Source organism: Thalassophryne amazonica, chromosome 3 (genome assembly GCF_902500255.1).
Source record: "Thalassophryne amazonica chromosome 3, fThaAma1.1, whole genome shotgun sequence".
In the NCBI taxonomy this organism is placed as follows: domain Eukaryota; kingdom Metazoa; phylum Chordata; class Actinopteri; order Batrachoidiformes; family Batrachoididae; genus Thalassophryne; species Thalassophryne amazonica.
The window spans coordinates 78,617,146-78,635,074 of NC_047105.1; the positions used below are offsets into that span (position 1 = coordinate 78,617,146).

Sequence of the window (17,929 nt, forward strand, 5' to 3'; positions counted from 1 at the left end):
GCCACTTCACTTTTAATGTGTAGATGATTTACTGCCCTCTGCTGGAATGGCATGTGAGTCCAGAATGTAATTATCAACGTCCATCTTTCAGTGTTGTTTGCTAATATCTGTAGTTTCTCCAAAAATATTAGTCCTGTCAACGTTCCATTTTGGCAGCATTCATCCTTCGATCTAAAATACATGAACATACTCCCCAGTTTGTCCGCGATCAAAACCACAGTGAGGAAAATAAGTATTTGAACACCCTGCGATTTTGCAAGTTCTCCCTCTTAGAAATCATGGAGGGGTCTGAAATTTTCATATTAGGTGCATGTCCACTGTGAGAGACATAATCTTAAAAAAAAAAAAAAAATCCGGAAATCACAATGTATAATTTTTTAATAATAATCTTAGGTGGACATGCACCTAAGATGAAAATTTCAGACCCCTCCATGATTTATAAGTGGGAGAACTTGCAAAATCGCAGGGTGTTCAAATACTTATTTTCCTCACTGCATACTCATGCATGCACGCACGCACGCACGCATACACGTACACAAAGGCCACTTGGCTTTTAATACATAGATAGCCAGTTTTGTACATACCGCAGTGCTCCCATTTTAAGAGGTCATAAGTAATTATATAAGGATTATTATTAATACAAATAATCACTTTCTTTAGACAGGTCAGGAGACATTTCCACGTCACTGAATATATCTTGGACTTTACTTACACCAAACATTAAGAAATACAAACAGTGTGGTGATGAATGTTAAATCTGTCTGAGTGACTGTGAAAAAATGAGACGTGAGGGAACCCACCAAGACACCTAAGTTAGGAGTTACAGGCTTTTGTGGTTGTGACTGGAGAAAGTGTGCATGGAGCAACTTTTGCCTGTTACATCAATAGTCACAGGTTCATGGTGAAGTGGGACAGAAGGACGAAGAAACCAATCAAAATCTCAGCTCGAATCTCACACATGCCTTCTGGAAAGCTGAGGTTTAGTATTTCCTTTTAAAGAAAATCCTTCTCTGTGTCACTCTTCCATAATACCAATCTATACCAATCTATCGACTATACGTTATCTAGTGACAAAAGGCGCAGCATAGGCTTTTAAGCCTCGGAAAAATATTCCTGATTTGAAGGCAGGTACAACCCCTGGCAAAAATTATGGAATCACCGGCCTCGGAGGATGTTCATTCTGTTGTTTAATTTTGTAGGAAAAAAGCAGATCACAGACATGACACAAAACTAAAGTCATTTCAAATGGCAACTTTCTGGCTTTAAGAAACACTATAAGAAATCAAGAAAAAAAGATTGTGGCAGTCAGTAACGGTTACTTTTTTAGACCAAGCAGAGGAAAAAAATATGGACTCACTCAATTCTGAGGAATAAATTATGGAATCACCCTGTAAATTTCCATCCCCAAAACTAACACCTGCATCAAATCACATCTGCTCGTTGACATTGACCCTATGTCATGAAATTGACCCTATGTGTCTTTTTGCAAGGAATGTTTTCACAGTTTTTGCTCTATGGCAAGATGCATTATCTTCTTGAAAAATGATTTCATCATCCTCAAACATCAGAAAAGTGTCCAAAATATCAACGTAAACTTGTGTATTTATTGATGATGTAATGACAGCCATCTCCCCAGTGCCTTTACCTGACATGCAGCCCCATATCATCAATGACTCTGGAAATTTACATGTTCTCTTCAGGCAGTCATCTTTATAAATCTCATTGGAACGGCACCAAACAAAAGTTCCAGCATCATCACCTTGCCCAATGCAGATTTGAGATTCATCACTGAATATGACTTTCATCCAGTCATCCACAGTCCACGATTGCTTTTCTTTAGCCCATTGTAACGTTGTTTTTTTCTGTTTAGGTGTTAATGATGGCTTTTGTTTAGCTTTTCTGTATGTAAATCCCATTTCCTTTAGGCGGTTTCTTACAGTTCGGTCACAGAAGTTGACTCCAGTTTCCTCCCATTCGTTCCTCATTTGTTTTGTTGTGCATTTTCGATTTTTGAGACATATTGCTTTAAGTTTTCTGTCTTGACGCTTTGATGTCTTCCTTGGTCTACCAGTATGTTTGCCTTTAACAACCTTCCCATGTTGTTTGTATTTGGTCCAGAGTTTAGACACAGCTGACTGTGAACAACCAACATCTTTTGCAACATTGCGTGATGATTTACCCTCTTTTAAGAGTTTGATAATCCTCTCCTTTGTTTCAATTGACATCTCTCGTGTTGGAGCCATGATTCATGTCAGTCCACTTGGTGCAACAGCTCTCCAAGGTGTGATCACTCCTTTTTAGATGCAGACTAACAAGCAGATGTGATTTGATGCAGGTGTTAGTTTTGGGGATGAAAATTTACAGGGTGATTCCATAATTTATTCCTCAGAATTGAGTGATTCCATATTTTTTTCCTCTGCTTGGTTTAAAAAAGTAACCGTTACTGACTGCCACAATCTTTTTTTCTTGATTTCTTATAGTGTTTCTTAAAGCCAGAAAGTTGCCATTTCCAATGACTTTAGTTTTGTGTCATGTCTGTGATCTGCTTTTTTTCTACAAAATTAAACAACTGAATGAACATCCTCCGAGGCCGGTGATTCCATAATTTCTGCCAGGGGTTGTAGTATCTGTTTTCTTCTTTCACTGTCATATGTGGAGGATTAAAAGTATCAAAATTAAATTAGACCACTTTACTTGAATGTTAAGATGTAGTCTACTTCATTTATGATTTATCAATTGTAAAATGTCAATTGTTTTTAATGTTGATTAAATATTTATTCTGCAGTTGTTTTGAAAAACCTTAGAAGTTTACAATGATATTTATAATTTTACACAAATATTGCAATGTTATATTTGTCATTTCTTCACATACTTCAGGATGCAGTACTTTGTTCACAAAAAATGAAAGGCACCAGAGGGCTGATGCATATCCTGTGCACTCTACACATCGCAGTATAAACATACAAGTAAATATATCTGTAATGGTGTTTTGTTTTTGTTTGTTTTTTTTTTACAATGGATGACTCCATCAAATGATGGAGTCATGTGTAGGTGTGCGTGCAGGTGTGAACGTGTTTGTTTGTCTATATGTGGCCCTGCGACAGACTGGCCTCCTGTCCAGGGTGCACCCTGCCTCATGCCTTATGCCTGCTGGGATAGGCTCCAGCCCACCATGACCCTTAATTGGAGTAAGCAGTTGAAGTTGTGTGTATATATATATATATATATATATATATATAGAGAGAGAGAGAGAGAGAGAGAGAGAGAGAGAGAGAGAGAGAGAGAGAGAGAGAGTACATTCAGAAAGTATTCACAGCACTTCACTTTTTTCCACATTTAATGTTACAGCCTTATTCCAAAATGGATGAAATTAATTTTTCCCTCAAAATTCTACACACAATACCCGATAATGACAATGTGAAAACGGTTTGTTTGTTTTTGTGTTTAGTGTTGTGTGTGTGGGTGTGTTTAGATTTTTTCAAATTTATTAAAAATAAAAAACTAAGTAATCACATGTAAGTATTCACAACCTTTGAAGCCATGAAGCTCAAAATTGAGCTCGGGTGCATCCTGGTTCCACTAATCTTCCTTGAGATGTTTCTGCAACTTAATTGGAGTCCACCTGGAGTAAATTCAGTTGACTGGACATGATTTGGAAAGACACACACCTGTCTACATATAAGGTCCCACAGTTGACAGTGCATGTCAGAGCACAAACCAAGCATGAAGTCAAAGGAATTGTCTGTAGACCTCCGAGACAGGATTGTCTTGAGGCACAAATCTGGGGAAGGGAACAGAAACATTTCTGCTGCTTTGAAGGTCCCAATGAACACAGTGGCCTCCGGACCAGGACTCTTCCTAGAGTTGGCCGCCCGTCTAAAATGAGTGATCGGGGGAGAAGGGCCTTAGCCAGGGAGGTGACCAAGAACCTGATGGTCACTCTGTCAGCGTTCCAGCATTCTTCTTTGGAGAGAGGAGAACCATTCAGAGAGACAACCACCGCTACAGCAATCCACCAATCAGGCCTATATGGTACAGTGGCCAGACAGAAACGTGGTGGCAGCATCACACTGTGGGGACGTGTTTCAGCAGCAAGAACTGGGAGACTAGTCAGGTTGAGGGATAGATGAAAGCAGCAATGTACAGAGACATCCTGGATGAAAACCTGTTTCAGAGCACTCTTATTCTCAGACTGGGGTGACAGTTCATCTTTCAGCAGGACAATGACCCTAAGCACACAGCCAAGATATCAAAGGAGTGGCTTCAGGACAGCTCTGTGAATGTCTTTGAGTGGCCCAGCCAGAGCCCAGACCTGAATCTGATTGAACATCTCCCTGAGAGATCTGAAAATGGCTGTGAACTGATGCTCCCCATCCAACCTGATGGAGCTTAAGAGGTGCTGCAAAGAGGAATGGACAAAACTGCCCAAAGGTAGGTGCACCAAGCTCATGGCATCATATTCAAGAAGACTTGAGGCTGTCAAAAGGTGCCAAGGTACTGCCAAAGGTGCATCAACAAAGAAATGAGCAAAGGGTGTGAATACTTATGTACGTTTGATTTCTTAGTTTTTAATTTTTTTTCATGTTGTCATTATGGGGTGTTGTGCTTGGAATTTTGAAGGAAAAAATGAATTTACTCCATTTTGGAATAAGGCTGTAACATAACAAAATGTGGAAAAAGTGAAGCACTGTGAATACTTTCCAGATGCACAGTATATAAAAATTGTTTTTCAGACCAAGTTTTACTGGACCTTTGACCAAAATATATGGTGTTGATCATCCATCTAGGCTTCTTGATTGGTATCACACACACAGACCCACACACAGTCTTTCCGATTACAGCCACTGAAGTTCATAACTCTGTCAGAGTTGTGAGCATGTTAGCAGCTTCGATGATTCGTCTCATTCATGAACGATCACTGTGTTTCTGAGGGCAACCTGCCTCAGCAGACTGACCACACTGTACCATTCTATTTACTCTGATAACTGATTTCACTCAACTCTGTGGAACATGTTATGTAACACATGAAATCTACTCAAGAACTTTCATCTGTCGACTGTATAACGTGGATGAAGAGAGCTTTGCGATTTTGGAACTGTAGCATTTTTTGAACCATATTACACAGCGAAACCAGTCATTTTAGTTATTTTATTTAACCTTTATTTAACCAGGTTAGTCCAACTGAGACCAAGATCTCTTTTGCAAGGGAGACCTGGACAATTCACTGTGGTGCTTGGCGGAGGAATGCGCTGAGTGCCCCTCTACTTCAGTTTGTATTGTGTGCTGTTTAACACTTGTTCTTTTTCCTGCAGCTCTCTGTGTCAGAACACTCTTAAAGATTTTTACTCTCACTGAGACAGTTCCTGCTGAAAAACACTCATGGAATATTTAATGACCGTGATCATACGTGCAGACAACAGCAGAGCACAGAAGAGAGCAGTGAGGTGGATCCATAAACACTCATCAGCGCGTTTCCCTGCACAGAGCCATAATGTCTGCACTGTGTTGCCTCAACAGAAGAAGAGCTGCGGTGTTATATGTCACCACGGCCATCCAGCCTTGGTTACTCCTTCCCAGCAGGAGATGAGATGAGTGCACAGATTCACGCTGCATGCAGGTCTGATCCTGTTCTACCTGTCTGACTACTTTTTGGTTGGAAGTACCTCCAGACAAACAGCATCATGCAGATAAGGACAGAACAATCAGGACAAATCGTGAAGATCTATTTCTAGTAACTTTCCCTGCTGCAGTCTGGTGGAGAGCATCCACAAGCAATGGAAGAGCAGCATCGTCAGTGATCGTGGATATTCAGACTATCTGGAGAATAATGCAGGGAAAAAAATCCCTTTGGGTTTCTTCTCTGTCTCCTTAAATCTGCCTCTTTTGTTCTTTTTCCCCGTCTCCACTGCCACTGCCAGAGAACTGTCCTGTTTCTGCGTCAGCGGCTGTAATCTGAGATGTTGATGTCAGTGTGTGTGATCGAGACTTGAATCTTGTGCACATATGAGACAGAAAGTGATGTGAGCTGCAGGATAGGGGATGTGGGAGCTGTTTTTTTGTTTTTTTGTTTTTTTTGGAGTTGGTGTGAGTCAGACGATAAAGACAGATTAGTAGCGTCTATTGGGCAGGCAAATGCATCGCGAGGAAAAAAGGAGGGAGGAACGTGTCGTCTGCTGCAGGCAGCTTTAGCACACAGGGGCAAGGGGATTACCATAGTCACTAATGAACTTTAAGGCCACTGTGAGGGTCTTATGTTGTAATTAAGTGCAGCTTTGGAATCTTTGGGGGACTTTAGCAGTCTGATCCCATCATAGGTTATTTGTTGCAATTATTTGTGTATCACAACTTACAACCCTAAGTTGGATGTTAGGCAGAGGGATATTGTTGTACCAGCACGTGTCCACAGGAGGACACATGCTGCAGCGGAGGCACCTTATACCCGTATTGCACAAAGTGCCATTCCTTCCCATTTCTTCCCAAAAGCAAATCAGGGCACGTTTCTAAGCATCACAGTAATTTCTTGATCCATCTTTTGTCAATTGTGACAAACCTGGTATACGCAGTAGTAATGGTCATCATCATCACATGAATTACAAGAGTAACACAATATCATAAAAAAAGCTATATTTTGCAAATAGTTCATGGTAAAGCATCTATAGAAAAAAATACATTATTATAGCTCAACGTCATGTTCCTGACTCTCATCTATATTTTACCATCATTACAATCACAGAAAGCACATTTCCAGCAGTATCATTTGAGAGGAAAAAAAAAAGCTACATTTTGCAAAAAATGAGTCCTGACAAAATTCTGTTATTTGGAACTTCCTGTTTGGGACACACTGTACCGTGAGCGAGCTTTACGTCGCTGCGTGTCGCTTCACTAATATTATATTAATAAGGTGGAGTGCATGGACTCATTTATCAACAACAGTTGAAAATTGATGTCTTATCATTTTGTACATCATCACAACAGAGGAAATTAAACAAGATGTGGTTTCAGTGAAGGCTATTAGCTTTAATTCAAGGGGCTTAACGAATATGTCACATTAACCATTTACAAATTACTAGCGTGTTGCCCATGGGTATCCACGGGCTCTAGATTGGGTAGTGTGTATAAAATAGGTAGCTGACATTTTTCAAGTATGGTAATAAATTATGCAAAGTTTCTATACTGAGTTAGAATGGTGTGTGAGTCCAGACTGTTTTTAGAATCCTAGACCTTGGACCTCAACAGTTTTTAGAGGAAGAACTCAACCCTTTTATTTCCTGTTAATTACGTAATATTTAATGTTAATTTACTGTCTTAATGTATTTATAACTTGTTTAGGTTCTTGTTATCATATACACACTATTAATATTATTATTTTCATTATTATTATTATTTTATTTTATTATTACTTCTATTTTGTTTGATTTTTAAATGGACCACAATGGAAATAAGTGTTTTCACTTTCTTGTGTCATCCATGCATTTTTAATGTATTTACATTTATATTATGTGCTTACATTGAACTTAGTAAATAAAATCACGCATGCATGCACACATGCATGCTTTCAATGTATAGATGATTTACCACCCCCTGTTGGAATGGAGTGTGATTCCAGAACGTAATTATCAACATCCACTGTTGAGTGTTGTTAACTAATATCCATAGTTTCTCCAAAAATATTTATCCTGTCAACGTTCTTTTTTTAGTGGTGTTCATCCTTGACCCAAAATACAGAAGCATACTAAAAGGCAAATGTCAGCTCTCCATAATTTGTCTGTGATCCAAGTTATATACACACGCACGCACGCACGCAAAGCTTTTTGTCTTTTCTGCATTCTGCTGCAAGGAGGTGCTTTTATTTTTACACACCTACAAACAGAGACCGTGGCGAAAGGCATCAAAAACACTATACATCCTACTCATGGTAACGGCAACATGACACTTAACTAAGCAGACTAAGCCAACTGAACTACAAAAACACAATAAAGCAATAACACTAACAACACTTTTAAACTAATATGAACCACAATAACAACATTAAAAACCCCAAACTCCCATGGTGCACTGCAGCACAACATCCATTGTTCACTGTTGTTAGCTAATATCGCTAATTTCTCCAAAAATATTAGTCATATCAGCTTTCTGTTTTCGCTGCGTTCATCCTTGACCCAAAATACATAAGCATACCAAATGGCAAATGTCAGCTCTTCCCAGTTTCTCCATGATCGTAGCCATACACACGCATGCATGCATACACACACAGAGAGAGACCACTTGGCTATTATAATATATATAACTTAAAGTTACGCTCCTGATTTTCATTTATATTTTACCATCTTAATAATCAGAGAGAGCAAAGTTCCAGCAATAATGTGTGAGGAGGAAAAATGTACATTTTGCAAATGGGTCACAGTAAAGCATCTCTTGAAAAAATAAGTTATTACAGCTCAAGGTCATACTCCTGATTTTGATCTACTTTTTCTTAGTTTAAAGGTCACAGAGAGTTACATTACAGCAGTATTATTTGAAAAATAATATTCAGAGTATATTTTTCAAATTGCTCATGTTAAAATATTGTTGGACAAATTAGGCTATGTCCTACCACTGCTTTTATCATGTGTTGTGATGTTGAAGTGCAAAGAACAAAGTTACAGCAAATTTATTTGAGAAAACTAGAAGCACTCAGAGAGTGCAAATTTCCGCCAAGGCCATGGGGTCACTGACGCCATAACATCTACACGCTGTGGAATCATTGAACCTAAAAAAGTCTAACGATGTTTGCTCAGTAGTAAAAAAGTTTCATCTGCTGTGACTGGATAGCATGTATCCTTAGCGCTTGGCATCACAGTTTATTGCAACTTGCACCTTTCCCAGAAGCTACTGTCATCTGAGCACCGATATTGATATTGCATGTGCTTATAGACAAAAACAAATAAGAGACAAAATTCTATTCATTATTCAACTAAACTGCAAATATATGAATTTTTTAACATTTATGAAACACTTCTCTAAACAAGGCCACAGGGTCACTGACCCTAAAGAGATTCCCTCCTTGGCACAGTGATCTATTTCTTTTTGTCTCTTTCTCTAAAATTGTATAAAATAATCATTAGATTATTAATATATAAACAAAAACAAATTTAAGAAATATTACAATTTGAAAACAAAAATGAATTTAAGAAATATTACAATTTGAAAACAAACGCACCCGAACGTGATGACAGCTGCAACTGCTTAATGCTAACTTTTAACATTGAAAATGCCATAGACATGCTAACGCGTTAGCATCAGGATCCGGATCGTGATCGTGATCACCACTAAAATTTAATCACTTGTTCCTCTTGTCATTTCCAACCACTCCACAAAATTTCATCAAAATCCGTTCAAAGTTTTTTGAGTTATCCTGCTGATAAACAGACAGACAAACAAACAAACGCGACCGAAAACATAACCTCCTTGGCGGAGGTAAAAAAGCGACGTTTCGCAAATGGGTAGTCATAAAGCATCTTTGACAACATTACCATTACATTAACTCAAGGTCATGATCCTGATTTTGATTTACATTTTGTTATCTTAAATACGGTGTGTAAAATTCCAGCAATACTATTAGAGGGAAAAATCTACTTTTTCCAAATGGGTCACATTAAAGCATCTTTAGAAAAATTACGTGATTAGAAATCAAGGTCATGCTCCTGATTTGAATCAAGATTTTGCTAATTTAATAATCACAGACAGCAATGTAATTTGAAAACGAAGCCATATTTGGCAAATGGGTCATGGTAAAGAATCTAAGGAAAAATTATGTTATTATAATTTAAGGTCATGCTCCTGAATTTAACCTATTTTTTTGTTCAATTAAAGATGATGGCAAACTACATCACATCAGTATAATTTGAAGACTAATATTCAAGACATATTTTTCAAACAACTCGTGGTAATTATCTAATTAAGCTTAGTGAATATCCTGATAATGTTTTGGCCTATTTTTGATGGATTTTCAGCTGCAGAGAGCAAAGTTACAGCAGAATCTTTCAATCAATCAATCAATCAATTTTATTTATATAGCGCCAAATCACAACAAACAGTTGCCCCAAGGCGCTTTATATTGTAAGGCAAAAGCCATACAATAATTACGTAAAAACCCCAACGGTCAAAACAACCCCCTGTGAGCAAGCATTTGGCGACAGTGGGAAGGAAAAACTCCCTTTTAACAGGAAGAAACCTCCAGCAGAACCAGGCTCAGGGAGGGGCAGTCTTCTGCTGGGACTGGTTGGGGCTGAGGGAGAGAACCAGGAAACAGACATGCTGTGGACGGGAGCAGAGATCAATCACTAATGATTAAATGCAGAGTGGTGCATTCAGAGCAAAAAGAGAAAAATATATTTCAAAATGGGCCACGGGAAAGTGATAATGGAGAGAATTTGTTGTTTAATCTCACAGTCTTGCTGTTTTTGACCTCCTTTTACTGGGTATTGGGACATATTTTTCTGTATATGTTTTGTAGAAAAGCAAAGGAAATCAGATAAAGCAGACGAGTGCCCGGCTCAGAGCCTAACATGGGGGCATCCTGAACGGCAGTGTGTAGGATATGGCTGCTTTCACCCATCAGCCACCTGTGCGCCTCACACACTGATCTGGATGTAACCTGGGCAAAAGTCACAGACACAAGTTACTGTCGTGCTGCAGACAAACTCCCCATCACCCAAAAAATAAAAACTACTCCCCTCTAACAATATCCACTCTCTGCATCCAGTGGGACACGGTGCTGATGCTGTTTTAGATGCTGCATGATGATGTCGCAAAGGTGGGGCAGTCATCTTTTTAAACTCCTCCCTGAGTCATGTTTGGTCAGCATCTTGTCAGGTTCACACAGAAGATGCACACACAAGCCACAGAATCATCTTTTTTTTTTTTTGGTTTATTCAGCCATCAGTCTTTTTCTGTGAATGAACCAATCATTCTGCAGCACCCAATGCTTTGTGTTACCCCAAACCCACTTTGTGCTCATGTTGCATTATGCATTCATCACCCCACAAAAAAAACAAAAAACAGCATTAGTCAGTCCTTTATTTGGAGAAAATCAATGTGCTGCAGCTTCCAGCAGCTCACTCTTAGCTCAGATTGCTTCCTGAAATATTAAAGTCAATATAATAATCTACTTATGCGTCTGCACAGATTGCAAACCTGTCTGTGAGAGACAGACGTCCACAGTGAGGAAAAACAACTCATCCGAGCCGTTTACTGGAGTGAGCTGCTGTTTAAAAGGTAACTGTTATTCACACATGATGTATGCACACACGTGACCTCACACAAAGGGGCCAGCCAAGAGCGTACAGGTGGGGAGGTGCTGACAAAGAGTAACAAAGCTTGAGGGCATTGCAGTTCACCGATAGAAAGACCGACGCATACAACAGCCAAAACATTTTAGCCCATAGCTCACTGTGCTCCACCTGACACAACTCGCACATATCCACACAAACAACACATGTACAGTCTGACCTCCGTACCTGAGGCAGCGAGCAACGATCCGTTAGAAGATGTTCGTCGGAGAATCCGCAGGCCGTCACTCCACGAGCGAGATTTGGGCAACCTCTTCAGCAGTTTCCCCAGCCGGCGTGAAACCTGTCCAAAGCAGGCACTGCCAGCATGCCCTCCTTCTGAATCACCCTTGACCTCCTCCAGATGCAGAGACACCTGACCGAGAAACATCCTGCCCACCCTCACGCGATCAGCCGTGCCATCCCCGATCCCCACCCCAGCCTCGGCGATGAGAGGTGCTATCTGTGCCATGGACGGCGCGTGGTGGCACCACCCCGTAGGCACCATCCTTTGCGCGTAACCCTCGCTGGCCCTCCCGTCCTGCCCCTGGCCAACCCTGTCTCTCTGAGGACTGCCCCAACGCCACCCCCCCGAGTGCCCCCCTCTGCCATCCCAGCGCAGCCACTCTGCCACCGGTGCCACGCTCTGAATAAACAGCCCCCGCTCTGCCACCCCCTCCACCTGTCCTCCTCACACGTTACCTAAAGCTCTCTCCTCTTTACTTGGGTGTCCACCTGACTGTTCGTCCCTCACACTGTGGACATGTCACAGGATGTGTTCCTCTCTCCTTCTGCTCCGTCTCTTATCAGTGCATCCTCATCTGCACTCTTCCTCTCTCTGACGTCCAACTCTGTCTGTACTGCAGCACCCACACACTCCGCAGTACCAAACAGCCGGCTTAAAGAGACAGACCCCGAAGCATGACGGCCATCCTGTCTGCTCTCGTCCCTCCGTGACACAGATGGCAGCGGAGGACGTGGTGAGAGTTTCATCACAGACCACAGCCTCCTCTGATTCTGTTTGGTGTCTAACTGGGAAGTGAGTCCATCATCCTGACTAATGCGACAGCAGTGACATGCCTGGTTGGTGTGAAGGACGTGCATCACTCACACATGTGTGTGTGTGTGTTCTTGTATATGTGGGCTGAGGTGAGAGGCAGTCATTGGGTTATTAATACACACTGCGGAGCAGTGTGACAGAGAGCTACTGGGATTTTTCCTGTCCTACTTCTTTGAGGCACTGAACGTGCTCATCACTTTCACGTGTGTGTAAATGGAGTAACCATGTCATGTGGGATAAGAAGGCTACAGTCTGACTGCAGGAACTGTTGTGCTTGTTGGACTTCAGCTGTTATCTGCGTGGCCTGTTTTGTCATATTTTATCTTGTTACTTCATCAAATAAATAATGTTCAGCACTGACTGGGCCGAGACTGTCGCGTTCTTTCGTGCTTTCTGTTTCTGTAAAACTGAGCAATCTGAAGAGAGAAATTCTACGACACATATTTCAATGCTGAATTCAAGCAAGCAGTGGTAGTCTTGGTGGCCACCAAACCCAGGATTTGGAAATTAAAGAAACTGACAAACAAAGCATATTTCACGCTACATGTGACTTCAAAACCACACAGACAGAGAGAGAAGGAAGAAGTGTCTGCTTTGACTACATTCATACAAAATCTTTTCTCTGGGGTTGTATAGAATTATAATTATGTTATTTCAGTACTGGAACGTAACTGCTGTTAAATAAACAATCACAGGCCCCATTCACTGTATTTGCTGTGTTGCAGTTGTGAATCTCGTGCTGTCTTGCGGTCCGTGACTCACGCGAGAGGTCAGTTTCAGTAGAGTTCTGGTTCAGAGCACAATATAATCACACCTCTTGAAGTATAGACAACAAGACAACAACAGGGCACAGCAGAAGTCCATCACATGTGCTACACCTCCTCTAGATAACCTTCTCAACTTGGGAGAACGTTTCATCATCATAATCACCCATGAACTTGCTGGATCAACGCCATCCACATCCTCGCTAGCCACTGTTTACATGCACTGTGAGACGCCGGAACTCTTCTGGCACCGTGGTGCATTCTGGAAAGCGCAGAGGCTGGCCAGGGGGATTATGGGAAATGTACCGAATACCCCATTTTCTTTTTGCTAAATTTATACAAAATCCATTCCAGAGGGTTGTGTGGATTTGTCATCCTGATAAATGGTTGAGGGTTACATCAGAAAGGCCACCTAGGCGAAAAATACAGATCACAAATCAAATCTCCATACTGGATCTGTTAAAGCCTAGACTAATAATGGCTGCCACTAGTACTGTCATCTAGAAGGGTTCCAACTGAAACTGCACTACTGTTGTGCAACAAAGAAGCAGAGGTGAAGTAGGTTTTTGACAGGATGAGTCTAAGGCAGTAAATTGAAGCTCTGATGATGAATGTCATCAGTGCATAAGCCCTATAACCTGTTTCCATTAGTAACTAAAAAAAAAAAAAAAAAAACACCTACAAAAAAGACTGCAGATTCAGATTTGCAACGTTGGATTGTTATAGATACAGGTAAGGACCATCAACCCTCTTATTTTCGATCATGATGGCATTATTTAACACAGCTTGCAGTTATTCTTTTATATATTAGTTTATATAAGAACAATGGCACAGTGGGACATGTCTGGGCTTATTTAGGCAGCCACACATAAACTAGGCCTTTTTTTGCATGTGATTTATGAAGATTTATTGTTAACTGGAGGATCCTTCTGGCCACTAAGTCCACCTTTACTTGTTAAATTATGAATTTTGTACTTAAAGGCACTGAGCACAGGGCTTGTACACGTTGCATGTTCAACATTCATTCAAAGTACATTCTGCTTTTAGCTGAAGTCTTGCTAAAATTATACTCATTGTAAGTCTAAAGCAGCAGCAACCAACATATGTTGGCACAAAAACGTTTTTATGTGCCATTCAGCACAAACCCTCCTCCTGTATTCTCTCTTTCCAGTGTGAAAGGAGCTTTGAGAGGATCGGTGCTGGAATGGTTGAGAAAGTTCCTCAGACAAGGCCACAGTGTGCAGACAGGACCAGAGGTAGACTGAGGAACAGAGGGAGTGTGAGAAGAAACAAATATTCTCCAGAGAGCGATCAGGCACGCCATATATCGGGACTTTTAAAGTTGATAGTGGATGGCTGTGTATTTATCCAAGGGGGCCTTTCTGGCACCAATGTGTCACCAGAATTATTGCTCCCTTCCTCAGCAGTGACCAGGAGAGGATGCTCTCTTTGCTCCTGTTTTCTTCTCTCCATACAGCAAAGTAATATCCAGGCATTTGAACATTTCAGAAGAAATTTCAGAGGAGCTTTCAAGTTGATGTCTCCTTGCATACGACAAAGGAATGCGCCAGCTGCTGATGACACAGTGTGCGTCAACATCCTTTCATATCTGACATGACATGAGCAGATGATGTCGTCACTGCTAAAGCCCCTTTCACATTGGCATATTCGTAGAGCTGCTCATTGTGGTGTATCGTCCACGCTGAGTTGAGCAGCTCTACGCCCACTTTTAGCAGCTCTAGGTGGAGTTTTTTCTCCCTACGCAGCAGTATGTTGAGGGCTATGCGCATAAGGCAGGAAGAAATCAAACATGTTTAATTTTCTTTGGCGTAAGAAAGCGTAGAGCACTGAACGCAGTTTTAAGCAGGTCTGCGCAGCACAGCGTTACTGCATGCAAGTCTATGCAACACTGCGCTGCTGGACACAACCAAAAACTGAGTGCTGCATCCAGAGGAATCAGCTGAGAACATGATCACACAGCCCACAGCACCTGTGTGTGATCAGAACAGGGAATCGAACCTCAACTCAGAAATCCAGACACAACAGAAACAGCAGGTCGGTCGGTCGCTCACTCTCTCTTGCGCGTGTGCTCTCCCTCACTTTCACTCTCTCTCTCTTTCTCTCTCTCTCTCTCTCTGTGTCTGATCAAACCTGAAAAGAGCTGTGACTCTTTAAAATAAACACTCGCTGCATGTCAGTGCGCTCATCAAACGCCCTGATCGATCAGGTCTGATCAAATCAGCGGACCTGATCAGAGCAATCGGAGGTTTAAAAGTTTAACGAGTCACGGCGTTTCATTCACATTTACCACAGCCAGACTCAGCAGCATCTATATGTACACAATGAAAATGATCCACCAAGACAAATAATAATAATAATAATAATAAAGTTAAATGACTCTGTTTTTGAGCCGCACCACACCTGCGGTAGAGCACAGAGGCAGAAAATAGCACTGAACTGGTTTAATAGCAGCATGGTACACGCGACTGTGTGCACACATTAAAAAGCGAACACACGCAGCTGCAAGTATGAAACGAACACGGAAAAAGGCTGAGTACGAGGGCATTTTGAGCGTATTTAAATGAAACACAACGCTGCAATACGCAACTCTACGAATACACCAATGTGAAAGGGGCTTTAGCTCTAAACAAGGGTTCTTGTGTTCCTGTGATAGATCATTATTATGTCATAAAACCAGAAAGTCAAATACACAGAAGAGACAAAGATTAAACATGAAAGAAAACATTTTTCACATTAGGGGAGGTGATGGTCTAGTGGTTAAGGTGTTGGGCTTGAGTCCAGAAGATCATGGGTTCAAATCCCCGCCTGACTGGAAAATCACTAAGGGCCCTTGGGCAAGGCCTTTAATCCCCTAGTTGTTCCCGGTGTGTAGTGAGCGTCTTGTATGGCAGCACCCTGACATCGGGGTGAATGTGAGGCATAATTGCAAAGCGTTTTGAGCGTCTGATGCAGATGGAAAAGTGCTATATAAATGCAGCCCATTTACCATTTTTTCAAAAGTAAAAATAAAAATTAACTTTTGAACTTAATCACATGCACAGCTGGGTCAGAAGTATTTGGACAGTGACAAGTGAAACAGACTATAGTCAAACCTTAAGCCAGTGTTTCTCAAACTTTTTCAGACCAAGGACCAGTTAACCAAATAAATCAAATCAAATTTAATCCAATTTATTAATTTATATAGCGCCAGTTCACGACGGGGTTGTCTCACACAGCACAACTCAATAAAGCAAAACAAAATAAATTAAAAGATTTAAAAAACGCACACAGTAAAAGAATAAAAACATAAATAAGTAAAAAATAATAAAAGAAGAGATGCAATAACATAAAATACTAGCAATAAAACTGGGAAAAAAGATGTGTCTTCAATTCAGATTTAAAAATCTCCACAGAGTCGTATGTGCACGGCAGATCATTCCACAGAGCCGGGGCATGATAGGAAAAGGCTCTGTGACACGCTGACTTTTTCTTCACCCGAGAGACACACAACAGTCCTGCACCCTGCAAACGTAAGGCCCGAGCCGGTACTTAGGGCTCAACCAGGTCAGCCAGGTAGGGAGGTGCCAGTCCGTGAACAGTTTTATAGGCCAGTAACAACACCTTAAAGTCTGCTCTCAAAGAGACAGGAAGCCAATGAAGGGATGCCAAAACGGGTGTAATGTGGCCGAACATTCTGCTTCAGCAGCATTTTGAACCAGTTGAAGACCCCTAGTGCTGGACTGCGGTAAACCACAAAATAAAGCATTGCAATAGTCCAATCTGGAAGAGATAAATGCATATACCAGAGCCTCAGCATGAGCCATAGACAGGATGGGACGAATCTTCGCTATATTTCGCAGATGGAAGAAAGCAGTCCTCGTAATGTCTCTAATGTGACAGGACAAGGTAGGATCAAGAATTACCCCAATAAATAAATAAATAAAACACACAGACCACCTAACTCACCAAATATCTAAAAACAATAGTTCTACTTACTATTTCAACAGCATATTAGAGAGAACGGGATCAAGATGTCAGCAATGCAATGCATTGTGAGCCTTTTGTTTACACAAGCTATACGAGGTCTGTTAGAAAAGTATCCGACCTTATTATTTTTTTCAAAAACCATATGGATTTGAATCACGTGTGATTACATCAGACATGCTTGAACCCTCGTGGGCATGCAAGAGCTTTTTCGCCTGTGGGCAGTCTTTGAGTGAGGAGTGGCCCACCCTCTCGTCGTTTTTTTCATTGTTTAGGAATGGCTCAGAGACTGAGCTTTTTAATGGCTGATGAGAGATTTTGGTCTGTTAGTGTCGCTTTAAGGACGGCCCATGGCGCCTGACGGCGATCTGCGCTCCGAGGCGGCGGTGTCTCGCTGTTTCAAGCTGAAAACTTCCACATTTCAGGCTCTGTTCACCCAGGTCGTCGTCAGAGAACAGAGGAGTTTCAGAAGAGGTCGGCATGAGGAGTTTATGCGGACATTCCACTGTTAAAGGAGATTTTGTAATGAAAGAACATGCGGGCAGATTCGCATGTCGGGCTGGACCTGACCGCGGGGGGTCGCGACAGGAAAAACACCTCCGTTGGAAACCTTAACGGACACGTTGGAACATGCCCAGCTGTTAAACAATTTCTCAGATACTCACTTGTTGAAAGCCATCAAAAGCCGCCTGAATTTTACAAATGGTTTTCAACATGGAGGTGTTTTTCCTGTCGCGGCACAGACGGATTTGTGGCGTCGTCACGGAATCGACTCGGCGAATTTGCCCGCACGTTCTTTCATTACAAAATCT

At 41.4% G+C, this 17,929-nt stretch overlaps 1 protein-coding gene across 3 annotated transcripts in view; it reads right to left on the minus strand.

The window, feature by feature from the left end:
* The window catches only part of rassf5 (Ras association domain family member 5), a 113,658-nt gene that overhangs the window by 72,939 nt on the left and 22,790 nt on the right, over positions 1-17,929 (minus strand). The window contains exon 1 of one of the 3 annotated variants that reach the window (XM_034166916.1): positions 11,499-11,898. The exons of the other annotated variants lie outside the window; for them this stretch is intronic. Coding sequence (XP_034022807.1) covers positions 11,499-11,817 — 319 coding nt within the window. The 5' untranslated portion in view covers positions 11,818-11,898. Of the gene's footprint in view, positions 1-11,498; positions 11,899-17,929 lie in introns of those variants that run through there. 3 annotated transcript variants of the gene reach the window in all.